We start from the raw sequence: 27289 nt of genomic DNA, 5'->3' as shown, positions 1-27289 counted from the left end.
CTTTGTTCTCTGTTTACCAGATTTTCCACATTTGTTTGGATGCATTCAAGTTGTTTTTAACAACTTAAGCACTCGCACCCCCCCTCCGCCACCCCCACTCTTCTTGGTTTCTTCGGATGTTTGAATGCATTCAAATGTGTTTGTTTTTTTAACAACTAAAGCACTCGCACCCCCTCCCCCACCCCACCCTACCTGGCTCCGTCTCCACCCACATCTCTGCCGGTTCCGTTACCTATTTCGTCTCGTTATACCGAGCTTCCACGAGCCTGCGTGTTTGGAGATTGGGGTGTAGCACAGATCTCTGTGGGGTACGGGGGTAGCAGGAAGCGACTCACTTGTTTCATTGTGCATTGCGGCGTCTCGCAAGGATGATCCTGTAGATCTCCCTGTCACGCTGCCTGCGTCAAATAATGTTTTAGCGTGACCTTGGAATATCTGTGCAGCCTGTGCACACCGTTTCGTCTTGTCTGGCTCAGGAATACACGTGTGTACGACTGTCTTTTAAGTTTCGAGAACTAGAAGTTTCGTCCGGGAAATTGCATGTGCGAAGATAGTTTGCAGCTTCTTTTCAGTGTGAGGCTTAATAGCCTACGTGAGCGGGTACCACAGTTTTTGTGTTTGTCATGTTGGCTGCGTTTTTCCAGGTGTAAAGTTCTTCGTCTTGTGTGGTGGCTCAGGACTGCACATGTGTACGACTGACTTTAGAGTTTCGGAAACCAGAAGTTTCGGTCGGGAACTGTGCATGTCCGTCGAATAGATAGATGTTTCATTTTTGACGGTGAGGCCAATACGTGTGCGGGTACAACAGTTTTTGTGTTTGTCATGCTGGCTGCGTTTTTCTAGGTGTAAAGTTCTTCGTCCTGTGTGGCTCAGGAATGCACGTGTGTGCGATTTAAGTTTTGGGAACCAGAAGTTTCGTTCGGGAGAGTGTATTTTGAACTAAACTTAGCAAAAAACATTATTGTTACGATTGTGAGGTAACGAAAGCAAATAAAAAATTCTGCTCCTGTCGGTTTTTGGATGGCTGTGTTGTTGTGCGTCTGGAGGAAAGATCAGCAGAAAAACACAAACAGGTCTGGTCTTTGTTCTTGAGAGTTAATGTGTTGCACAAGGTGCAAGATAGAGACGATGACTTTTTGTGCGGTGCACGGCAGTATTGATACAAAAATAAAAAAAAGTAAAAAATTAAAAACACGTGCGCGTGAGTGCACACAACGGCGCTCAAGCACAAGCCGTGCACGCTTTGAAGGATTTGAATGCAGTTATTATGCCAGATTGGCACGATAAAGACCGTCATGCATTGTACAACTCGGCTGACGACGTCGGAAAACACGGAAAGAAGAACAGGGTTGAAGGCAGTAAACCTTGCGTGGTTTTATCGTGGAGCGAACTTGGATGGGGTGTTGAAAGCATGGTGAAGACATTCCCTGCATTGTGCAGCCAGATGCAGCAGCTACGGGGGAAAAAATCCCACACTCGAAGACGAACAGGAAGGAATGGAAGTAGTGACAATAAACTGCCAAGCCTGAGTGACGTGCATCTTCTGAACTTGAAAAGGCAGTGCCCTACCCCCGTGAAAATAGCTCTGCTTACTATCTGACACCTGACCAGGCCGTCCGGTGGGGTCAGACCGTCCGGTGGGGTCAGGTCGTCTGGTGGGGTCATACCATCCCTAGGCCCTCCATTTGCACACTTTTCATTTTTCTTGAATTACTTTTGCAGGTTATCACTAGTATAGTGGCTTTCGAGAAATTTGAAGACTGAGCAAGAAATACAGCAGTTTTGAGCTTGTACCTGTAGAAAGAGGGGGGGGGGAGGGGGGGTGGGAGATTTGCAGAGATAAGCCGTAGGAGGATGGTGATGCACCTTTGCAAAGACTGCTCCTTGAATAGCATTGCATAAAAAGCTGAAGAAAAAGTGAAGATCGAACAAGAAACACAGCAATTTGGAGCGTGTACATGAAGCAAGAGGGGGGGGGGGGGGAGAGTTATGCAGAGCTAAGCCGTGGGAGAATGCTGACACACCTTTTTAAAACTGCTCATTGAATAGCATTGCATAAAAAGCTGAAGAAAAAGTGAAGATCGAGCAAGAAACGCAGCAATTTGGAGCTTGTACCTGCAGAAAGAGGGGGGAGCTATGCAGAGATAAGCCGTGGGAGGGTGCTGACACACCTGGGCAAAAGGTGAAAGTGAAAGCTCCTCCCGCTGTTCCTCAATGGTACGCCGCGGTGCTGGACTCCAAGACGGCGTGGCGGTTTGGAGAAGGGGTTATGGGTGTGGGGACCGGGTTGAAAGGTTAGGTTGTAGTAGTTGTAGTAGTAGATAGCTCGGGGGGGATTGTCTATGTATACACAGGCGCGAGAAGTCATTTGACAATTTCTTTGTATATCAGGTTTTTTTTTCTCTGTTTCCAAGTGAGCGCTGTCAGTGTTGCCTGCACAGTCTATCAGTGGATTTAATGATGTGGGTAACAAAACAGTGTGATTGAGAGGGGTGGTGTTGAACCGTTTCTGGTGCCTGTGGCTTTGGCACTGTGCATTGTCTGTACACGTGACACCACTCTGTTCGACCAGCCCACTCCGCCTGGGTGCTCTCTGCCCACTGTGGTATCTACACCCTCCTATATATACTAGATGAATACCCGCTTCGCCGGGTACGGCTTCGCCGGGAAGAAGTTGAGCTGAATACCCGGAAGGGAGATAAACGCGCAAAACACTGGAGAAGATAAGGAAGAGTTACTGGATGTACAGAAAAACCAACGTGTTCAAAATTTTCCATGATTGTGTCCGGGGTCTACCTGAATATGCCCACCAAATTTGAAGCAGATCCATCGAGAACTTTGGCCGTGGATCGTGAACACACAGACAGACACAAGCCGTTTTCGGAGGAAGCATGCTGGGTATTTTCGTGTTTCTATAACCCACCGAACTCTGACATGGATTACAGGATCTTTTTCGTGCGCACTTGGTCTTGTGCTTGCGGTGTACACACGGGGGTGTTCGGACACCGAGGAGAGTCTGCACACAAAGTTGACTCTGAGAAATAAATCTGTCGCCGAACGTGGGGACGAACTCACGCTGACAGCGGCCAACTGGATACAAATCCAGCGCGCTACCTACTGAGCTACATCCCCGCCCCTTCACAGACATAAAAGAATAGCTCTTTGTACGCCTGTGCTCTCTGACCTCTCTCTGTCTCTGTCTCTGTCTCTGTCTCTCTCTCTCTCTCTCAAAAGAATAGCACTTTCTGTCTGCTCTCTCTGTCTCTCTCTCTCTCTTTCTCTCTCTCTCTCTCTCTCTCAAAAGAATAGCACTTTCTGTCTGCTCTCTCTCTCTCGCTCTCTCTCTCTCGCTCTCTCTCTCTCGCTCTCTCTCTCTCTCGCTCTCTCTCTCTCTCGCTCTCTCTCTCTCTATCTCTCTCTCTCTCTCTTCTATCTCTCAAAAGAATCATAGCTCTTTCTATGTCTGTGCTCTCTTACTCTCTCTGCTCTCTTACTCTCTCTGCTCTCTCTCTCTCTCTCTCGTCCACCTCCACGGTCTCTGTGGGATGCCAGAGCGCGTGCGTGCCAGGCTGTGTGTTGTGATTGCTCATCCTCTCTGACTGTCTTTTCTCACACACTCCTCGTCAGCGTGGCCCGGTGCTTCAACTTTTCGTTCCGTCAGTCCCCGGTGTCTAAGTTCTGAACGAGACTGTCTTTGGTGATGTGATTGTACCTGTGTGTTTGGACATGTTAGTTTCGAGTCTTTTGTGGACTAGCTTGTTTAAGTGTGGCGAGTACTTTCGTTGAAAATCGATTGTGTATGTGTGTGCCAGTGAGCTGTGACTGATCCAAGCAAAGCCCACCGCCGTGCTTGGACTTCTGAGAAGTCAATTTCAGGCACTCACTTGGTGCGCTTGTAATGCATTTCCGACTGAGTCATATCAGTTTCTGGATTACTACTGTTTCATCGTCACTGTGGGATTTATAAAAGAAAGGCCTATGAAGACTGACTCTCGCTACGGACACGTCGTCTCAGGTCAGATTCAAGATTCCACTCTTTCTACCTTCGGGTTTCATTTTGGGTTTCATCGTAGTCAGTAGTGACGGCATTTATTTTAAACAAAATCTTCGCGTGCAGTTTAAAAGTGTTAAAACAGTGATTTGGCAAAATCATACTGCCTGCTGAGTTTGTGTTCGGTGGGAAATGTCCGTATTTTTGTTTCATGGAATGGAAGCATCCCTAGGAGTGAAACTGTTCTGTATCAGAGTGGTTAGCATTGTTTGAAGACGAATTTGTGATCGTGTGTGTTTTCGAACCATACAGAATTACCCAGGCTTTGGATTGGGCACTGACAGGGCAACGGAAAATCGGAGCTTGTGTGTTTGTGGCGTTGCAAAAGATTGTAGACCAGAAGGGAATTATGTATAGATAGGTGTGTTAATAAACAATTTTGAAGTGAGACAGGTAAGTTGGATGAGCAGGTAACTTAATTAGTTAAATATCCAGTGAACCACATCTTGTATTTTTGTTATGTTAGTGTGTACTGTACCCATGTTGTTGTAGTCATCAAGCGTAGTTATTAGATACATGTCAACAGGTACAATAACTTGGTCATTCTGTTTGGATTGAGATCATGTCAAACACATGTATCAGCTAATTACAGACAGGAGTAGTTTAAGACATTGATTCAAGATTTTTGAGTCACTTGAGAAAAAGTGACTCTATGTAATCGGTCAGTGTTAGTCTGTCCGGCCGGCCGGCCGGCCGGCCGTCCGTAGACACCACCTTAACGTTGGACTTTTCTCGGAAACTATCAAAGCGATCGGGCTCATATTTTGTTTAGTCGTGACCTCCAATGACCTCTACACTTTAACGATGGTTTCGTTGACCTTTGACCTTTTTCAAGGTCACAGGTCAGCGTCAAAGGAAAAATTAGACATTTTATATCTTTGACAAACTTTTCTCGGAAACTATCAAAGCGATCGGGCTCATATTTTGTTTAGTCGTGACCTCCAATGACCTCTACACTTTAACGATGGTTTCGTTGACCTTTGACCTTTTTCAAGGTCACAGGTCAGCGTCAAAGGAAAAATTAGACATTTTATATCTTTGACAAAGTTCATCGGATGTGATTGAAACTTTGTAGGATTATTCTTTACATCAAAGTATTTACATCTGTAGCCTTTTACGAACGTTATCAGAAAAACAAGGGAAATAACTAGCCTTTTCTGTTCGGCAACACACAACTTAACGTTGGGCTTTTCTCGGAAACTATAAAAGTGACCGGGCTCAAATTTTATGTGAACGTGACTCATTGTGTTGTGAATAGCAATTTCTTCCTGTCCATCTGATGCCTCATATAATATTCAGAACTGCGAAAGTGACTCGATCGAGCGTTTGCTCTTCTTGTAATATAGTATTATCAGAATGTTGTACAATGTAATGTTTGTAACAATTAGACCTCAAGCATTTCCTAATAGACTGGAAACGTGAACCAAACAAAGTCTCCAGGACAACGAAAAGACATGCATAGGTACAATAAAAAACATGATTTAGACAAAACAACACTTGGCAGATGGTCTGGAATCGTAGACCAAAGCTAAAATTCCTCTCAAACATCAAAATCAGATAAGCAACAACATATTGAAATAGACACAGCCAAACATTTAGCAGACTGTTCTGGAACCGTGCGGCCATGACAGCTTTATGAATTCAGACACAATATATGGAAGCCAGAAGTGGGTCGATAGGCTTGAATCACAGACTCAGTATAGCCAAGTAACAAAGCCCCAAACATCATAATCGGAGATGTTAGGAACTTAGGACAGAATAAGGAGATCATACAGTAAGCGGATGTCATGGACCAAATCGTGGACCAAAGCTAACACACCACAAATATCTTAATCAGAGATAACAAAATATTAAAAATGTGGACAAAACATGGAAAGCAAACAGTTAGCCGATGGGCTTGAACCCTAGACCATAGTAGACCTAGTTAATGGCCCGCGGTGATGCCGGCACGCCCTAACGGTGAGGGCGACTAGTACTTTGGCTCTCACAGATGTACAGATCCTCTATCTCAGGGTAAAGACTGGTACTATGGCTCTCAAAGATGTACAGATCCTCTATCTTAGGGGAAAGACTAGTTGACTAGCACTATGGCTCTCAAAGATGTACAGATCCTCTATCTCAGGGGAAAGACTAGTACTATGGCTCTCAAAGATGTACAGATCCTCTATCTCAGGGGAAAGACTAGTACTTTGGGATGTACAGATCCTCTATCTTAGAGCAAAGACTACTTCTTTCAGAGGTCTGCTGCAGCTCTGCATAAGAAAAATAAGTGCCCTCATTAACCGTGCTTAAAACTCGGGATTTGTTTCCTCCTGGTTTGATCCCCACCAGGTAAAACGGGCCATTTTGCCTGGACGAGTGGGCAGGGAATCGGTCAATGGCAGTTCATGGCTGCCTGCTAACTCAGAGCTGTTTAGTGACGAGTAATTTCACACGATTTCACAGCTTAGAGATAAGTAGTCTTACAGAGACTGTCTATACTAAGGATTTCACCTGTTTGTTATTTAATCTCGGTTCCAGTTGAACCGGGGATTGAGTTCCACAGATGTTTTTTCTCTGATCTCAGAAGACACCTGGACCTTTTGGCTAGTGTGATTGAAACTCCAGTCAAGAAAAACTGTTGGTTATTTACTGTTTGGTTTGTGTGTCGTTGCGTTGTGTATTTCTGTGCTGTGTTCGGATTCATTCCAACAGATGTTCCTCAAGGTCCGAAAATGTGGACTTTTGACAGCCATTAATAATAATAATAATGGAAATTTATAGAGCGCTTACCTAAAAGCTCCAAGCGCTTTACAATGACATTATTATACACATGTACAAAGCCAAAATACAATCATTAAGACACAAAAAGAACAGGAGTACAAAAGCAAATTCATTACACAGAGTCATTGAAATACCAGAAATGATAACATAGGGATCCATACTGGGTCTGTATTTTTTTTTAGTCGCAGTGTATTGTGTTGCACTCTATAATATAGTATTGGCCCGCGGAGTCAGTTCAGCAGATGTTTCTGACATTTTGGAAGTCTTGGAACTGTAACTGTCGTTGCAACCTGTGTATGAAACTCAGGTAAGGAAAACTTTGTGGTTCATATCGAGTCTATGTTAAGTGTGGGGTGGGGGGGGGGGGGGGAGGGTATGTGTTGCATTATGTTGTCTTGCATTGCATTGCACTACTTTATTCCACTCCACTGAACTGTGTTGGATTGTGTTTCATGGGTTTGTGCAATTCCGCTTCTTGTTGATAGTTTTGAAGCCAACGTCTACATGTGTCGCAGAGACTTCAAAAGGAATCGATCATGGATGCGTCGGCGTGTTGGGTTTTGTGTGGGAGTGTTTCAAAATCGATTTTCTTGTGCACTTCCCCCCGCCGAGTACATTTCAAACTGACGCATCGGATTAGCTCATGTGTGAAGCAGATTCCTTGCAAGAGACGTTGGCTAAAATGCATTGAAGCGGAAGGAGAGGAAGACGGGGGGGGGGGGGGGGGGGGGGGGGGGGAGAGGAGAGGAGAGGAGAAGGAAAGAAAATGTTTAAAGATAAGAGGAGCAGGAAGACGAAAATTGAGAGGAATAAAGTGTTGAAAAGGAGAAGGAGAACAAGAAAAGAAAGAGAATAAGAGGCGTAGGAAGAGGAGAATGAGGAGGTATAAAGTGTTACAGAAAAATGTAAGGAGGATAAGAAAGGAAAGTGAACTAGAAGAAGAAGAGGAGAACGAGGAGGGGGGGGGGGGGAGGAATAAAGTGTTGAAGAAGAATTTAAAGAGGAGAAGAAGGGACGGTGTACACTGAAGAAGTAGAAGAAGAGAAGTAAAGGACGCACGTAATTTGTCTAAAGACGCTCGTCATTGGTTTTCCTGACCTGAGCGGCAGAGAGGGGTGTCTGTTAGCTCATTACACAATCCACCCCTTTTACCCACCCCTCACACCCTCCTTCACACACGGACGTTAATTGTTTCAGCTTTCCCAAAGAGACCCTCCCCACAACGACCAGCCTTCTTTGTGTGACTGTCTTGATAGATGTTTTGTCTTGTTCTTCTCTGCTCTATTTTCGCCTTGCCACTCCACACTTTGGGAGAAGTGAAAGTCTGTTTGCATCAAGGAATGTTTCCCCTTTTAAAATGCTTATCTGACCAGATACACGCAGCAGGGTGGGTTGGTTTTTGTTTTCTTTCTTTTTCTTCTTTTGGCGTCAAATGTTTTCTGAATGCCCCAGAGACTGCTGAAGATGCACGTGCCAAACCTAGTTGGTTTTTTACCTACTCCTTTTTGTGTGTGTGGTACTGTTCCTTGCTGTTGATGAAGTTTTGTAACGGCCAGTGATTGTTGGTGCGCTGTTGACGGATTTATCGTCGGTGCTGTGGTGGAAAAAGTGGACTGGGTTTGGCATTGTGGCAGCCATGGGTGGGTGGATGGCATGGGTCTAGTCTGCTGCATCTGCGAGTACAGTGCGCAGATTTCATTTCAGTTTCTGTGTAGTACTGGTCCATACATCTGATGTTAAAAGAAGGCCATTGCGCTTGTTGTGGAGGTGTGACAATGTCCGGCTGGGGTAAGCCTGGCAACTGGATACTAAATGAAAATCAAAAAGAAAAAAGTCTTCCCAGAGATCGCACCCAAAACATATTCACACACGTTTTTATCATTTATTTCATTTTTCGCATAATTATTTGTTTGTCTGTTCAATATAAAGAACATCGGGTCGATGTCCTTGTGAATGTTGTTTTGTCAACAAATTGAACGTTGAATGTCTTGTTTTGTCAAAAAATTGAACGTTCTATTTATACTTCCCTTTCTTGTTTAAAAAAAAATTCTAGACACTACGGTGTTATAATATAGTTGTGTTATACTGACCAGTACGCTGGGAACTGGCCTGCTTCAAGTTTTGACCGGTACTTTCTACACTCTATTAAACTCCATCTGTTATGGCCACTGTCGGCGAGTGTATTGAAAAGTGAGGTAGCCTTTCCATTTTTTCTGTATCGACTTGTGCGCTGGAATCTGGCCTGCTTCAAGTTTTGACCGGTATGTGAACACTATCTGAATGGATTCAAAAGTGATGTTGCTATACTGAGTTGTGCGCTGGAATCTGGCTGGTATTTCCCACTATCTTTTTGACTCCTGTCCATTACTGATCCAAGCACCTGCGGAGCGAATCTGGCTACCTGCTCTCAGGGAGCAGCTCAAATTAGGTACGCGTTGATTAATGCGTTGTTGTTGGCTGGTGTTCTTGGGAGACTGGTGGCTGATGAGGAAAGGGAGCGTGGTGTTAGAGGCCAGGAGATGACAGGGCTGAATGCATCAGTGTGCCGGGGATAAGAGTCTCCTGTGACAGATGGGTAGTGAGCGTGGTGTTAGAGGCCAGGAGATGACAGGGCTGAATGCATCAGTGTGCCGGGGATAGAGTCTCCTGTGACAGATAGTGAGCGTGGTGTTAGAGGCCAGGAGATGACAGGGCTGAATGCATCGGTGTGCCGGGGAAAGAGTCTCCTGTGACAGATAGTGAGCGTGGTGTTAGAGGCCAGGAGATGACAGGGCTGAATGCATCAGTGTGCCGGGGATAGAGTCTCCTGTGACAGATAGTGAGCGTGGTGTTAGAGGCCAGGAGATGACAGGGCTGAATGCATCAGTGTGCCGGGGATAGAGTCTCCTGTGACAGATAGTGAGCGTGGTGTTAGAGGCCAGGAGATGACAGGGCTGAATGCATCGGTGTGCCGGGGATAGAGTCTCCTGTGACAGATAGTGAGCGTGGTGTTAGAGGCCAGGAGATGACAGGGCTGAATGCATCAGTGTGCCGGGGATAGAGTCTCCTGTGACAGATAGTGAGCGTGGTGTTAGAGGCCAGGAGATGACAGGGCTGAATGCATCAGTGTGCCGGGGACAGAGTCTCCTGTGACAGATAGATCGTGCGTGAGGTGGGTGGCGTGGGTGATGTGGATATTTTGACGCAGCACTGTTGCGGGTAGGTGTATACAATCTTTCAAGTTTCATCTCTGTCACGTGGGGGGAGGCTGTCCTTAATTGACCACGAAGTCGACTTCGCGAAGTCTTTTCAACAAAAATGGAGTACCTGAGCTTCGTGCAGCCAGCCTCGTGAAGTAGATTTTGTCCAATTAATTTGAGGCTTTAATGAAAAGCTAGGAACATGCTTCATTTTGAGAGTACTTTTGTTAAAGTTCGAAAGGGAGAGAAAAAAAGAAGATAATGATAAAGGAAAAAAAAATGCTTTGAGACAAACATATTGAGACAAGCGGGTCTAGTCTGAGAAAAAAAAACATCCACATGAATACATTCGTTTGTGAGTTCTGTACCAGTTTGCGTTCTGGTCTGTTCTTGCATGTTGTAAAACTTCCCATGATAGGAAAGCCTCGACTTTGTTGTTGGTTCGGGCATTGCACTGCTTTGTTTGTGTTATCTTGACACAAATCAAGTTGCTGACCCCAGTGCTAATGATGTGGGTGGAGTGACTGCGACACGAACACGTGCCTAGCACTAATGGGGCTTGTTGGATTCGCTACCGTCCACTGATTTGCCGTGACATTCTTCAGTTCTGGCCTGTATCAAAAATAGAGAGAGAAAAAGTGTGAGACGAGTCACGTAGTCTGACGACGATTGTCGGTGCTTCTTCTGACGTCTGTCACGTAGTCTGACGACGATTGTCGGTGCTTCTTCTGACGTCTGTCACGTAGTCTGACGACGATTGTCGGTGCCTCCTCTGACGTCTATCACGTAGTCTGACGACGATTCTCGGTGCCTCTTCTGACGTCTGTCACGTAGTCTGACGACGATTCTCGGTGCCTCTTCTGACGTCTATCCCGTAGTCTGACGACGATTCTCGGTGCCTCTTCTGACGTCTGTCACGTAGTCTGACGACGATTCTCGGTGCCTCTTCTGACGTCTATCCCGTAGTCTGACGACGATTCTCGGTGCCTCTTCTGACGTCTGTCACGTAGTCTGACGACGATTCTCGGTGCCTCTTCTGACGTCTACCTAAACCACCTTCACCCTCTTGGTCCTATCATTCCCCCCCCCCATTACCCCTCCCGCTCCCCCCCTCCCCTCAGTAACGGTCCAGCCTTCAAGCACTGAAAAATAAAGCATGTAGAGTAACGTAGAAGATTTGCTGTGAGAGAGCCTTTTTGCGCTGATTGGAATGACTAGTCTTATAAGCGCAAAAGATGTAAAGGCTAACGAACTGGAAACGAGGTAAGCGACAGGAGGGAGGGGGTGGGGGGGGGTGGAGGGGATATGTGTGTGTGTGTATGGGGGGGGGGCTCTCTTACCAAAAGGAAGATAGTACTTATTAGGCGGTGTAAATGGATTCCGTAAGTCTAGCAAGATCATCAAACCAGGTTGGTTGTAAAGTGCTTTTAGCGCTCGCGAAAACTCCACAAAACAGCAGGGTTCCTCTTTTCGAAAAGAACTCGCAGTAAATCGGTTCGCACCAAGCCGCCAAAGCGACGGGGATCGCCACGTAAAAAAAATGCGTGTATGTGTGTGTGTGTGTGTGTGCCTGTCTGTCTGTCTGTCTGTCTGTGTGTGTGCGTGCAGATTTGTGTGTGTGTCTGTGTTTTTCTTTGGTTTGGTTTGCTTTTGGATTACTGGCGTACTCAATCAAAGTCACTGAAAAGTGGACTCAGTGTGAAAGTTCTGCTGTTTTCTTCAGGAACCCTCTTCTGTCGCTCAGGTGAACTTTCCATTTGAGTGTTCTTTCTGGTAAATAAGACGAGGCAGCAGAAGCGGAACGCGAGAGGGGTATATGTTTTTGCATACCGCGACAGCCTCGTTTCCTCATTGGAAACATCTGGCGCACGGGGCAATAAAGAAAGACAGAGCGACAGACAATAGGTCTCGGTTTGCACTCACTTGACGAACGGCATATTCACCAGGTGAAAACGACCCCCCCCCCCCCTCCTTACAAGCAGCCCTTTCCCATCCGCCAAATCTCTCTCATCCTGCCCTCCACCCCACCAATCTCCGTCTGTTTGTTTCTGTCCCTCCCCCTCTCTCTCTCTGTCTCTCTCTGTCTCTCTCTCTTTGTCTCTCTCTCTCTCTCTCTGTCTCTCTCTCTCTCACACACACACACACACACACACACACTACACACACACACACACACTTTATTTGTCTATCTGGCTCTGTCTGTCTCCCTCTCTCCCTCCCTCCCCCTCTCTCTCTCCCTCCCCCTCTCTCTCTCTCCCTCTCTCTCCTCTGTCTGTCTGTCTGTCTGTCTGTCTCTCTGTCTCTCTGTCTGTCTGTCTGTCTCTCCCTCTCACTCTCTCTCTCTCTCTCTCTCTCTCTGTGTCTCTCTCTCTCTCTCTCTCTCTCTCTTTCTCTCTCTCTCTAGTCTACTAATTGAATGAAGTATGGTCGAGGCCTGACAGTGTTTGTTGTGTGGAAAGACAATAACGTGCTGAGGTTAAGGTGAGGTGGAGGAATCAGGTACGAGAGAAAGATGGTCTGTTACTGGTGAGACATATGCTGGGGAGGTGCGAACGTCATGATTAGGGTGGGAGGGGAGGGTGGAGGGAGATTTATTGCTGTTCGCATTCTTGCCCACTTCTCCTTCCCAGCTCATTTAGCTTCCGATCCCCTCCACGCATTCTACCTTTTGCATTGTCAAAACAAAATGTAGATGCAGATTTAATTTTGATGTGAGAGTGATTCATTAATGCCACACCTTTTCAGTCAATCCATTCATTTGTGTCGTTGTCTTGGAACATGAGAGAGCGTTGATTGAAGAAATACTGTGGTAGTGCTTCACACACGAACCTTGTTCATTTACATCTATTTTGTTCTGGCATTAATTTGTGTATTTTATTTTCGGTATTCATTAATTTCTATTTTCAGTATTTTATCTTTCCCAGGGGTGGTGGAAGGGGGGGGGGGGGGGGTAAGCTGTATATTAAGAAAACCAGCAGTGTCACATTTGAAACAAGGCGAGAAAAGGTTAGACAGCAACAATAACCACCGAGGAAGAAGAAAACATGTGGCAAACTCTACCACGTTGCAGTGTATCAACAATGACTTCTATGTTGTCAGCAACACATATTTTCCTTTGTATTGCCTATTTCCCCCTCTCGTTCCTTCAGTCTTTGAAGATCAAGTACCTCTCAACTTGCAGCATCCAGTTACACTTCATGACAGGAAGCATCGAAGAAGCCATTCTGTTTTCGTTCACTCTCTCTCTTCCCCTCAAAAATGTAACACTGACAACCAAATTAGTAGCGTTTTTCCCGTCAGGCGTAAGACCTTCTGCCTCGCATTAGCAGCAAAAGAAATTCTATTAGGGCGGTAGAAATCACAGACATAGAAAGAGCTATTCTTTTATTTCTGTGGGTCGAAACACATGCATGCTGACTGGTGGAAAAAAAGATGTTTGACTTGTTGAATGTAAAGTAAGTTTTTTTTTTCTTGGGTGTACATTTTTCACTTTTTGATTTCGATTATGATGAGAACAGTTGCTGATAGTGAAGGTTTTGTTGTGTTCATTTGTTAATGTTCGATTTTGGTTAGAACGGTTGGTGACAGCGAGGATTTATTTTGTACACTTGTTGGTTTTCGATTTTGGTGAGAACAGCTGTTGACAAGGAAGATTTTGTGGTGTTCACTTCTTGTTTTTGATATCGTTACAGACTGATGATGGTGAATATCTGTTGACAGTAAAAATGATATGATGCTTTCTTGGTTTCGATTCCGTTGCTGACTATTGACAGTGAAAATGTTGTGATTTTCGCTCCTTGGTTTCGATTTCTGTGAGAATTTGGGACATTGAAAATTGTGTGGTTTCGCACCTTGGTTTTGATTTTTGTGAGAACTTATAACAGTGAAAATTGTGTTGTTTTCGTAACTTGGTTTCGATTTTGTTACAGAATGTTGAATTGACCGTGAAAAATTCAAAATGGTGTGATTTTTGCTTCATGGTTTTGATTTTGTTACAGACTTTTGACAGTCAAAATTGTCTGGGTTTCGCTTTTTGGTTTCGATTTCGTTGCCGCCTATGGACAATGGCGATTGTGTGGTGTTGAATCTACATTCTTTGTCAATCATGCATTGTTTTGAGTGTAAGGAAGGCGTCAGGGAGCTTTCTTCTCCCGTTCACCAGGAATGGTATGAGTGACAGGTTCGCCGGGTTCTGGGGTACTTTCAGGAGTTGTGGATATGTTTGTTTAGCTGGCTTGTGATGAACTCTTTTTGTTTGGGATTTTGTTACTGACAGCTTGACAGGGAAGCGAAATAGGATAGGGATCGGTCATTGAAGGACAGAATGTTTTGACATTGAACTTGCCTTAGAGTGTCATTTTATCATGGTTTTCTTTCTTACCTCTGTTCGTACCTTGCTTCTTTTTTTCTTCTTAAATCTTTCATTCAGTTGTGGGTGGTTTTTTTAAGGGGGGGGGGGTGGGGGGGCTGTTTTTTTTTCTTCTTGCTGCTTTGTACAATCTGTATAATTACCTTCATTACTGTTTTCTTTCTTTTCTTCCTTTCCTTCCTTCCTGCCTTTCTTCCTGGTGTTCGCCCTTCTAGCATTTCACATTTTTCCTCCTCATTATTCATTAATCCCTTTTGATTTATCCATCTAGATTTCCCTTTCATTACAAAGGAGTTTAACAAGGAGAATCACAGGCATAACTGAAAATCCCGGTGGTGGTGGTGGTTGTACTAGCTGCAAAACCTGGAAGGATGATTCCCTGAGGAAGCAGCAAGCATGCTTATCATAGATAAGCCCACCAGTACGACCATTGCCAAGATTCAGGCCAAGTACAGGAGAGCATCACTGTAAGTCCCGCCCTCCAGGACAGTGTAACCCCACCTTACTGTACACCCCTCCTGTTGAGAGAATCGTGCCATACTCACCTTTTGGTAGATGCTGACATACAGTGGTACCTGTGGGGAAACGACAGTCTTGGGTCCAGCTAAGAGTGTCCCTAATAGATGATGTTCGGGAATAATTCAAGTCAAGGGTTGTGGAAGATTTGCATTCCCTTGTGTCATCAAAGAAACACTGAGGCAAGCCTACAATGCCACGTGTAGCTTTCCTCAGCGTTTCTATGGAAGAACAAGGAAACACAAGGGAAGTCAACTCTCCCACAACCCATAAAACCCCGACAGTTCTTTCTGGAATTCGTCAATGTGCAGGTGCCATGTCGTGACACGTACATTTTGGTAAAAATAACAGACTCAGGGTCAACATTATGATGTCCTTTCATGGGCAGTCCTCTCTTCAGAGGGATCTCACATCACAGGTACCACTGTACTATGCGCTAGAACCATTGTCCTAAACACATATTATGCATGGTGCTAGGTCGAAGTGATGCTCAGACTGACCGACTCATTTCTCCTCAGTAAAACTAAAAGCGCTTGAAAAAATGCCATCTGTGTTTGGTCTGGAGTGAAACCGCGCTTTAACTAATCAGAACGAAACCGGTGTGATGAATATAGAGAGTGTGGAATGCTGCAGACTTGTATTGATGACGTATACTCTTCAAGTTGTCCGTGTAAATATAGTTTTTGACTCACATGCGAAGCAAAAGTGAGTCTATGTACTCACCCGAGTCGTCCGGACGTCCGGACGTCCGTCCGTCCGTCCGTCCGTCCGTCCGTCCGTCCGGAAAACTTTAACGTTGGATATTTCTTGGACACTATTCAGTCTATCAGTACCAAATTTGGCAAGATGGTGTATGATGACAAGGCCCCAAAAAACATACATAGCATCTTGACCTTGCTTCAAGGTCAAGGTCGCAGGGGCCATAAATGTTGCCTAAAAAACAGCTATTTTTCACATTTTTCACATTTTCTCTGAAGTTTTTGAGATTGAATACCTCACCTATATATGATATATAGGGCAAAGTAAGCCCCATCTTTTGATACCAGTTTGGTTTACCTTGCTTCAAGGTCAAGGTCACAGGAGCTCTTCAAAGTTGGATTGTATACATATTTTGAAGTGACCTTGACCCTGAACTATGGAAGATAACTGTTTCAAACTTAAAAATTATGTGGGGCACATGTTATGCTTTCATCATGAGACACATTTGGTCACATATGATCAAGGTCAAGGTCACTTTGACCCTTATGAAATGTGACCAAAATAAGGTAGTGAACCACTAAAAGTGACCATATCTCATGGTAGAAAGAGCCAATAAGCACCATTGTACTTCCTATGTCTTGAATTAACAGCTTTGTGTTGCATGACCTTGGATGACCTTGACCTTGGGTCAAGGTCACATGTATTTTGGTAGGAAAAATGTGTAAAGCAGTTCTTAGTGTATGATGTCATTGCTAGGTTTAGTTATTTGACCTTGACCCTGAATGTCAAGGTCATGTAAAGGTCAAGGTCAAGCATGTGAGTCGTATGGGCTTTGCCCTTCTTGTTGAAATATGTACATATCTGGGATGTATGCAACCTGCACGTAACAGTTAGCATTCGTCCATGTATGTATTTTCTTTCTGCTATCAAGGGTGGATAGAACGGCATGTTGCGATGTGGATGCATGCGGCCCAGTTGTAGAATGCCATTGCTTCCAAAACTATGTAAACTAATATAACCAGAAAAAGTTAAAGTAAGAAAGGTCATCTGTGTCTGAACACATCAGGAGCTTGTTTAATCTTATACAGTATCAAGACATTTGAGGAGTAGGATGGGAGGGGAGGGGAGGGGTGTTGGTGCGCTGGGGAAGTTGTGTCTTGGAAAAAATACAGGAAATGACCCATTCCTAACCTCAGCCGAAGAAGACATAACATTGAAGAAAAGCTTCACCAGCCCTGCATCATCATGACTGCCACACAACTTCACCTCGCCCCATCCCAAAGAAACAGCAGCCACGTGGTTTGTGTCACGAGGACAGTGGAACCCGGCTTTTAAGACTTGAACAATCTGAGAAAATCGGGTCTTTAAAAGGAGAGAGTGTTAAAATGGGGGTACATTTACACAGGTTATCAACAGAACATCTGAAAAAGCAAGATCTGAAAAAGGGGAAGGTCTTAAAAATTGAGGGAGGGGGGGGGGGGGGGGTGTTCCACTGTATTTCCTGTCTTATCTTCAAACACCCCACCCCTCCCCAGCCCAGCACCCCACTCCCACTTCACACTATTTTTTCTTAACTCCACCCCCCCCCCCCCCCCCCCCCTCTTCCTCACCTACAACCACAAAGTTGTCTGTGACCGACTGCTATTCCACAGGCATGTCGGACAGTTAACGGGACACGGTCAGGTGTTACCGTTTCTCACCTGAAACTTCATCCAAGGAACCCCGTTTTGAAAGTGCACAGGTGATAGGCTCATAGGCTTTCCTTTACCTGGTTATCAATTTAAAGAGTGCCAGGAAAAAGAGGGCCTGTTTATTTGCCGGCTGGAGGTCGAGGGATTTTTAGAGTCTGGCGTCTGTGTGGTGGAGAGGGGGAGGTAGTGTGTTGTTTGGTTAGTTGTTGGTGGGGCGTTTAGGTTTCTGTGGGTTTGGGTGTTTTGAGAGAGAGAGAGAGAGAGAGAGAGAGAGAGAGAGAGAGAGAGAGAGAGAGAGAGACAGACAGACAGACAGACAGACAGACAGACAGACAGACAGACAGACAGAGAGAACAAGAACAATCCTTTATTCAACAAGGGTAATAGAGTAATCAGTGGTCCTTTTTACATTTAGTCAAGTTTTGACTGAATGTTTTAACATAGAGGGGGAATCGAGACAAGGGTCTTGGGGTATGTGTGTGCGCGTGTGTGTGTGTGTAGAGCGATTCAGTCTAAACTACTGGTCCGATCTTTATGAAATTTGACATGAGAGTTACTGGGAATGATATCCCCGGACATGACGTCATATCCGGCTTTTTGTAAAAGTTGAGGCGGCACTGTCACATCCTCATTTTTCAATCAAATTGATTGAAATTTTGGCAAAGCAATCTTCGACGAAGGCCGGACTTTGGTATTGCATTTCAGCTTGGTGGCTTAAAAAATAATTAATGCATTTGGTCATTAAAAATCGGAAACTTGTAATTAATTTTTTTTTTTAACCTATCCAAAACCAATTTCATCTTATTCTTCGTCATTTTCTGATTCCAAAAACATATACATATGTTATATTTGGATTACAAACAAGCTCTGAAAATTAAAAATATAAAAATTATGATTAAAATTAATTGTCTGAAATCGATTTAGAAACAATTTCATCTTATTCCTTGTCGGTCCTTGATTCCAAAAACATATAGATATATGTTTGGATTAAAAACACGCTCAGAAAGTTAAAACGAAGAGAAGTACAGTAAAGCGTGCTATGCAGCACAGCGCAACCACTACCGTGCCAAACAGGCTCGTCAATTTCACTGCCTTTTGCATGAGCGGCGGACTACGGTCATTGTGAACAAATGCAGTGCGTTCAGTTTCATTCTGTGAGTTCCACAGCTTGACTAAATGTAGTAATTTCGCCTTACGCGACTTGTTTTTTTTTTTACATCTCATGACTCTCGCCCTAAAGAGGGACTAGTCTAAAATGGCTAAAGAATAAACAAGTAAAAAAACCAAACAATTGCTACATGTTTAAAGATAAACTGAAGTAAGAGAGAGAGAGAGAGCAGGTGTGGTGTGTGTACCAACATGATGGGAGGGTGGGGTTGGTATACAGTTACTGTACTGCAGTTATTATTTTCGTTTTGTGTACATGTACTGATATAACTTTCTAACACTAACAGTGCGGAAGGAGCCTGCTGATTCCCATATTTATACTACCTGAGGCATGTGCATCATATATGTACGCTGTCTGTCTGTCTGTCTCTGTGCCTGTTAGGATGTGACTGAAAAGGTTATTTTTTGTTTTTGATTTCTCAGATTTGTGGAGGTCTTAAAGGCCCAGTGCAGCTCACAGCCTTCGTTTTGCCTTTTTGATGCAGCTGAGTGCATTTACAGTTCAAAAATCCTCCTATGGTAGTAAAACAAACCCAAAACTACCCAATGGCGACATCTGTGAAGCTCGACAGTTTCTTGTTCATGCGAGTGCATAAATTAACCTAGTTATTACGTTGGTGTTTGGTCGGAGTTTGATTCAACTTGAGTGATTCCGGCCTCCATTTTGTTTTACACAAACTCATGATAAAGTCTGACATAGTTTGCTTAGTGACGTGTCATTTTGTGCATGATGTGGTGATCTACCTGATCTAAATTTAGATCCAAAAGTAGGCCAAGACCAGCCGGGTCCGAGTAATTCGTAAAAAAATCGCAGTTCTTGACTCTTATGGTGCAAGTCAATGAAACTTGGTAGTTCTTCTAACGGATAGCTGCCTGAGGTATGACTAAGAGCCCCAGGGGCTCCGTGCACCTGGATTTGACAAGTTCAGTACCTTTAAAAGTGGTGTTCCACTGCACAATACTTGTTCTGTACTGCATCCCATTACCTAACAGTGTATGAATGACTGCGTAAACAGATCATCATCACACGGCTGTTATACAATTCCTGGCAAACTGCAGCTTGCCTGTGCTGACTGGCTTTGACGCAAACATAAATAATTGTGTGAGGATTTAGATTCGTCAATGATCGGGAAGAGAGCCTGAAGCAGTGGAAAGGATGGTGAAGGTTTGCATCTGTTTGGGTTGTGGTTTCCCAAACTGGCAGGCTTTGCTTATGTTTTGGTGTCTTTTTGTGGGCGTTGTTTAGAAAGAATTTATTTGCAGTCATGAAGGACATTTGCATTTAAAAATATTTTTTTCAGGGATAGAGTGAAACCTCCATTTGACGACCTCCATCCGCGAAAATCAGGTGGGGGGGGGGGGGGGGGGGGGGGGGGGAAGGGTCCACTGTAGAAAGAGTGGATTTACAAGGTATTTGATTGATTTGATTAAATATAAAATTTGGTTTATCAGCGTTTCAAAAAATCGCTTTTCATGGCTTGAAAAGCATTTGGACTGATGTGTAAAGTTTTACACACCACATTAGATAAATGCTAAAGTGCATTAAAATGCTAAAGTGCATTATTGCACCCTCGCACATTTAGAGTGGATTTTTCTGTTGGTAAAGAAGTGAAGTGTGTTTTTGAAGAGAACTTACAAGCCCAGCATGCTACTTCACGAAAAGATAAGAAACATAGCATACATCATTAAATGGCTTCCGTTCTTTTCTCTTCTTTCTTTCTTTCTTTCTTTCCTTCCGTCTTTCTTTTTATCTTTATTTTTTGTTTATGTGTGGATACCTTGCTTTTAATCAGCGCCATCTCCTCATTCTTTCTTTTGCCATGTTTGTCATTCAAGAAAAAACATAATTTTTCGACAGAAGTATGTTAAAATTTTTTTTTAAATGATGCATGTGGATGCGCATGACTGCATGGGTGTGTTGGAGAAATTCATGTACTTAACATACACACAAAATTAATCTGACATAATGGTAATATAAATGGCTTAGGAAATAGACAGTGTGATAGATATTGCCATTCATGTAATCGCTGGAAGTAACTCTTTCAGGTTTGTATGGGTTCTGAGAGAGTGCTTTTAGTGAGGCAAACTTTCCCATGTGACATTATAGGCCAATCACTAGCAAGGGGTGTGTCTGAAACACGTGGACAAGGAGCACGTGTAACAAGTTTTTGTCAATAAACACAAGAGAATTCAAACTTTTACAACCAAAACAAACCAGACAGAATCAGTTCCGAAGTTCGTCTATAAGGTTTATACAGAGACATTTGTCTTTTCATGGACACACCTTCACTCACTCATTTACTCACGGGTTCACTCGCTCTTCAAAAAATCAAATGTTACCTTTAACCAGCTCTTCATTATCATGTCTTACAAAATAAAATAAGGTGTGGGCGTGGGTTGAGGTTGTGCGTGTTGTCACTCAACCATCAGCTGTCTTCTACATGTATCGCAAACTGTTCCATGCAATATGCTAGATTGTTTCTCACTACATGTACTCTCATGCATGTTTTGTGTTCTTATTTATAACTTCCCTCCCTTTATTCTTATGATTCTAAAACGGCTATTAGTATTTCTATTAATTGAATTATAAAAAAAAAAACCACAGACACGGACACACTCGCGCACACACATACACACATGTGCGCGCGTGCACACACACACACACACACACACACACACACACACACACACACACACACACACACACACACACACACACACACACACACACACACACACACACACATAGAGTAGCAGCAATAACAAGAAAAGCAAAGAAACAGAGCAAAAAATGTTTTTGATTTATGATTTATCTTTCCCTTGATTGCCTGTTGCAGATCTGAAGATGACGAGTCGTCTTGTGACGAAGCCACCAGCTATGACTTCGGGGAGAATGTGAAAGGAGAGGAAGGAGAGAGTGAGGAGGGGGTTCCCATTGAAGTTGACGGTAAGTGAACAACAGTGGACACGTAGTAAGCAAATGCAAAATGCTTTGGTGATTAACACTAACAGGCAGACACAGAGATACCCACACACAGAGGCACATATACTATAAATACCCACACACACACACACACAACCATGCACATACACATGCGCACACACACATACATACACAGGCACACACGCATGCAAACACACATGCAAACACACATGCACACACACACACACATGTACACACACACACATGCACACACACACTCACACACACACATGCACACGCGTACGTACACACACACACACACACGCACACACACACGCGCGTACACACACACACACACACACACACATGCACACATGCACACACACATGTGCACATACGTGCAAACACACACACAAAACCACACACCCACACACACAAATTATTATGTGTCATTCTGGTTTATTCCTTTAGATCATTTTGATGATGGGTGGTGCTGGAATATAGCATGCAGGGATCCTGGGTTTTAGCATGATCCTTTGCTGACACTAATCTCTCATAAATCCTGGCACAACTCGAATGATGGCAAAAAGCAGTAGCATCTCGTGTCTCTTTGCTCTGTGCAGTGGAAGACTGATATATTGTTGATTTCTAACTGTGCTGCAACTGCTTGTTTCATCTCGCATCTTTTTAGTTTTGAGGAGGCTGATATATGTGCACTTGGAGACTGATATTCTTTGGATATATATGTCAGTGTTATGTGTTGTTGGTTTTTGCTGAGATGATACTGCTGTGTTTTCATCGTCATGGGGTCTTCCTTCAATTTATGTCTGTTAGCTCACACTGGTACTGTCTTTTCCTCTTTTGCTTGATTTTCCCTACATGTAGTTTATTCCTTTAATAGTACTCTTGTTGGACGCACTTGACATAATTGTTCCTGCAATTGTTCACGCTTTTTCTTACATCCTACGGTCTGCGTTTGGCCCAGAAACTGTTTTGAAAAGCTTGATCATTGGAGACCTGGGTAATGTTGATTTTTGTTCAAGTTCATCAGTGATTGAATTGTGACAAGGGGTTGTGAGAGAGTGTGTAGGACTTCTGTGCAAGCATGTTTTATTTATTTATTTATTTATTTATTTATTAAGGAGATTTCTATAGCGCATAACTAAAAGCACTATGCGCTTTCATTTTGTTTTTAACTTTTTGATTCGGACCAAAAGAAATTGTTGTCAATGACAATGACTAAAAAGTTAGAGTCGGTCACTATTTTTAATTTTGGTATTTACACAAGGGCACGTGGCTTTTCATTAGCAGGAACTCATGCTAGCTGTGGAGAAGGGTAGCTTTCCTTATATAGTCTGTAACATTTAAGTTTTGTCTTTTTTGATTAATGTTTGGTCCAAAAAAAGTTCTTGTGTGGGGGAGAAAGAATAAGGTCGGTCTGGGAACCAGAAACAATGATTTTTTTCCTTGGCCTTATGTGAGTAATTTAGCTACTGCTTTTTGCCATCAGAGTTGTGACGGAGTTTATCAGAGATAAGTGTCAGCATAGGATCATACACTGGGTGTGTCTGAAATTGACCTTATTTGTATTGCAGGTGAGAGCTCAGACGAACCTTTTATCCCGTACATTGAGATCGCAGCCTTGTCGAGTACCGACGAAGACGACAGCGCTGACGAGGAGATTGAAGTCAAGAAGGCCAGCAAGCTTCGATTCAGCAGAAAACCCATTAGAGTGAGTTGATGTGTTTTATTTACTTCCCTTCATTTCTCAGATCTGAAAATAGTGCTCTGACTCATTTGTTTAATTGTTTAATATTTAAAGTATCTAATTGTTTTGTTTCGCTCCTGCTTGTTTTCTTGTTGAACAAGTTCAGATCACATGAAGAATTGAATTAACCATCCTTGTCACTTTGTAATCACTAACATACTGCTTGTGTTGCTGTTGAAGGTGTTCCCCACCTACGCTACGACGGACTACGACCGACGCAACGAAGATGTCGACCCTGTCTCAGCCTCCGCAGAGTATGAGCTGGAAAAGCGAGTGGAAAAGATGGACGTCTTCGAAGTTCTCTTGCAAAAAGGTGTGGCTTTGTATTTAGTGGCAGGCTAAAAAGGCAGACATACAGACAGAAACGCATGTACGCTTGCATACAGTGGAACCTCCCATTTAAGACCTCAAAATATCGGGCAAAATCAGGTCTTTAAAAGGAGTGGGTCTTTAAAAGGAGTGGGTCTTAAAATGGGGGTAAATTTACAGTGGTTATGAACAGAATGTCTGAGAAAACAGGGTCTTAAAAGGGAGGGAGTCTCTAATTGGGGGAGTCTTTTTTTTAACTTTTTTTTTTTACTTTTGGGAAGACGCTTAAGCGTGCCCTTTTAATTGATAAACAATAACATTATATAACACACTTGGTATCTGTATGTTTAACTGTACATTAATCTGTGTATATGTATTTGTAAATGTTAAATGTGCTGTGCCACAGATTAATGTACTAATTGGGGGAGTCTTAAAAGGGGGGTTCCACTGTTCAAGCACGCATTCGTACCAACACGGAAGCTCATATAGTGTTGTTCTCAGACTCTGAGGACAATAGGTCAGTTGGACCTGTATTGAAAAACTGTAAAGATCCAAATGTGCTAGCTACAAAGAATATATTGTTTTGTCGGAAGGCCTCGTACATGTCAAATCTATCGGAAGGTTGACCGGCCAGTGGTCAGAACAATGGCCCAATGCATCGGGTCAAAAAAAAGTGTGCAACAGTGACCGAAGACTGAGACCTAAGTAACAATGCACTCACTTCCTATTAAAGAGTGTGTTTGAGAAGTAGTAGATTTGCAGGTGTAGTTGTAACAGTATGAAGCAATAAAAAGAGCTGGAAGCCAATGCATAGCCCCTCCATAGGAGCCTAAATTGATGACCTCACTGCAATAAAGTCTGTGGACTCCATAGAGTCTCTTATTTCTAATGCATGGACCGCGCATAGAGCCTTATGTCTGCCATAAAGTTATAGCAGGCCCCTCCTTCCAATAAGAGTTATGGAACCCGCTATTGGAGCGTTTAAAATGGCGGCTGCTTTCATGCCGATTCAGGATGAGAAGAAATTTGAGAAGCAACCGGATCTTTCTTGACCGCCTACATCCACTGAATCGTTACGACGGCGTGGAACTGTACAGAAAATTCCGCTTTTGTCGGCAGGACATTCTTGCAATCACGGATGAACTGTAAGAGCAACTCGAACTGCCGAATCGAAAGGGTGCATTGCCGCCGGTTCTGCGGGTTATCTTGACTTTGGGTCAGTTTTTACGCGTGCGGATCTTTTCAAGATGTGTGTGGCGAACTGATCGCGGTACATAAGTAATAATGATAATAATAATAATAATAATAATAATAATACGGGAATTTATAACATCAAACACAGCATGCAGAACCAGCAAGAGAGTGACTTATACCTTTATGGCGAGGGTACCGGAATGGATATAGTTTCCAAACCACGAAAGCCAAGTTTTATCAGGAGACGGGCTTTCCAAACTGTCTGCGGCAAATGGTGTACAACTGACCCGCCGCGAAGCATCACAAAGCTTGACGCATGCGCAGAGACACAGGATGACGGGGAATCCCTTCCACTATCTACGTGTTAAAAATAGAGTCGCTCTTAGCTATGGCAGGCACTATTTCACCTCATGATTGCGGACCGCTGAGTTTTATAGTGCGTTTCATAGCTATGCGCTCCACAATACAATACAATACAATACAATACAATAACTTTATTAATCTCTAAAAGAGAAATTACATTGCTGAGCGTTTGTGTCCGTAATAATAACATACATAAAACATTCAAAATAAACATTTGTTCTTTGTCCTGAGAAAATATAGCACATTGGTTATCACATAAGAAAGTATATTAAAAATAAATTAACATGCATTCACCATCAACAATGCACAAAAGAAAGTCAGCACCTTGCCGGTTATCACATATTGTCTAAGATTAAGAGAGTAGAATGCAAAAGCGCTATGAAATCCTAAAAGTATGGAGGGGCTATACATTCGGCCCCTGTATCTGTAATTTCTCTAAAATGGGATCTCCCTTCTGAAGTAATGAGTCAAATTATTATGCTGTCACCTGATGTCGATCGCGCAGCGCCAAAACTTATTTCAAGTCGCTGAAAACTTCTGCTGCCATTTTAGCCAATTTGCTGAACTTTTATCACCGTGAGGCATAGGGGATACCAAGCCTTAGACTCCCGAAATTGCTGGAACTTTTATGGCCATGCCGAAAAAGACAACACAAATCCCAGCAACATTCCTTCCTATTAAGTTATATAGACAGGACCAGCTGTTGTTGGTGTGTGTACACCAGGGGGTCCTGAGTGAGGAAAGGAGTTTTTGTCAGGCTGAGAGAAAATCCACAAACTGCTGTCTTCCCCCTTTTAATGTTGAAACTGACTGGGGAGCAGACGGCAGGTTATTGTGTTTAATTTCCTCTTTTCTCAGTGTGCTAACCTGCTCTGAAGAGCATAGCGTGAACCAGAGAGGCATGGGAGGAGCTTACATCAGGCTAGGTCATGGATTATTGTTCTTGTTTCCTCATTTCTCATTACAGTGCAACCTCCCTTTTAAAACCTCCAAATATTTGAGAAAGTCCGGTCTTAAGAAGGAGGGTGTCCTAATGAAATGGAGGTAGATTTACAGAGGTTATGAGCAGAACATCTCTAAAAACAAAGGTCTAAAAATAGTGGAAGTCTTAGATTGGGGGGGGGGGGGGTGTCTTAAAAGGGGGTTCTACTGTACTACAAACACCACAGTGATTGAGAGAAGGGGGGGGGGGGGGGGTTCAGGGAAGCTTAGGTCACATTTGGTAATGTTGAAAAGAAATGGGGAGGGGGAGAGCTGTTGGTGTGTTGTCATCCAATCAGGTTAACGCCCAGTTAATTTTTTCAATGTTCTGTGTCTTCGTTGTTTTCAGTTTTCCAACTTCAGCAAAATCGTTTCTGAACAATTCATTCTCGCAGTGTGATCAGTTCATGCTGGATTGATCCGTTGTCAGTGTTGCTGTCCCAAAGCTGAATTAACACGCTTTTCAGACTGCAGTTCTCTACCAGTCCAGTGTTTTGGAATCTCTTTAGGACGGAATCATGTCTGTGTCTTCTCCCATACCAGAAAAGCAGAATCCTGCCTTTCCACCATTCAAATTCGGTGACCACATTCTATCAGATGTTGAGGATTTGATCAAGAAAATTGAGGAGACGCTTACTAAACATAGGCAGTCGTTGAAGAATGCTGGCGACTTTAACTTTGACGTTTGGGCGCAAAACAACGGCCTGTCGCAAAAAACAAACAGCATTCTGAAAGCAGAGGGCTTAGTGACCAAGGAAGCGTTGACAGTTTTAACTCCTGAAGATATGTTGTTGCTTGGCTTGCCGTTGGGGCAGAGAAGATTGCTGGAGATCGCTGTGAGGATTTTGAAGGATACGTCTGCAGAAGTGTTACCAAAGATGCCTGTGGAAATCTCGTCACGGACATCTGTGGAAATTGTGCCCGAGATGCCCTTGGAAATTGTACACAAGTTTGACTCCAAGTCAGGTGTGCTGGTGGTGTTTGTCTTTTAGGCTCAGTCCCCCCTTTTCAGACTGATGTTTTTGAGATTTAGGAGGGGAGGGGTTCTTATGAGGTTTCTTCTTCTTCTTCTGCGTTTTTGGGCTGAAAGTTCCACGTAAACGTGTGGGTTTTTACGTGTATGACCGTTTTTACCCCGCCATTTAGGCAGCCATATGCCTCTTTCGGGGGATATAACGTTGGTTCAGCTTCAACGTCGGTCCAATAGAAATACATGTAACACGTTTTTGTCATTTTTTGTAGCATTATTTGTGAGATTAAGTCATATCATCTTATTTCTTCTTCTAATTTAACTGGAGTGGATAATGTAACCTTGG

The 27289-nt window shown here is 43.6% G+C and overlaps 1 protein-coding gene across 6 annotated transcripts in view; it reads left to right on the top strand.

Moving 5' to 3' along the window:
* The window catches only part of LOC138959932 (uncharacterized), a 123797-nt gene that overhangs the window by 47288 nt on the left and 49220 nt on the right, over window positions 1-27289 (top strand). For all 6 annotated transcript variants that reach the window (XM_070331609.1, XM_070331611.1, XM_070331610.1 and 3 more), the window contains exons 3-5: window positions 21273-21382; window positions 22954-23090; window positions 23307-23439. In XM_070331609.1, coding sequence (XP_070187710.1) covers window positions 21273-21382; window positions 22954-23090; window positions 23307-23439 — 380 coding nt within the window. The remainder of the gene's footprint in view (window positions 1-21272; window positions 21383-22953; window positions 23091-23306; window positions 23440-27289) is intronic.

The sequence above is a fragment of the Littorina saxatilis genome, linkage group LG2 (assembly GCF_037325665.1).
Source record: "Littorina saxatilis isolate snail1 linkage group LG2, US_GU_Lsax_2.0, whole genome shotgun sequence".
NCBI classification, from domain to species: Eukaryota; Metazoa; Mollusca; class Gastropoda; order Littorinimorpha; family Littorinidae; genus Littorina; species Littorina saxatilis.
This window is presented reverse-complemented; position numbering and strand designations above follow the sequence as displayed.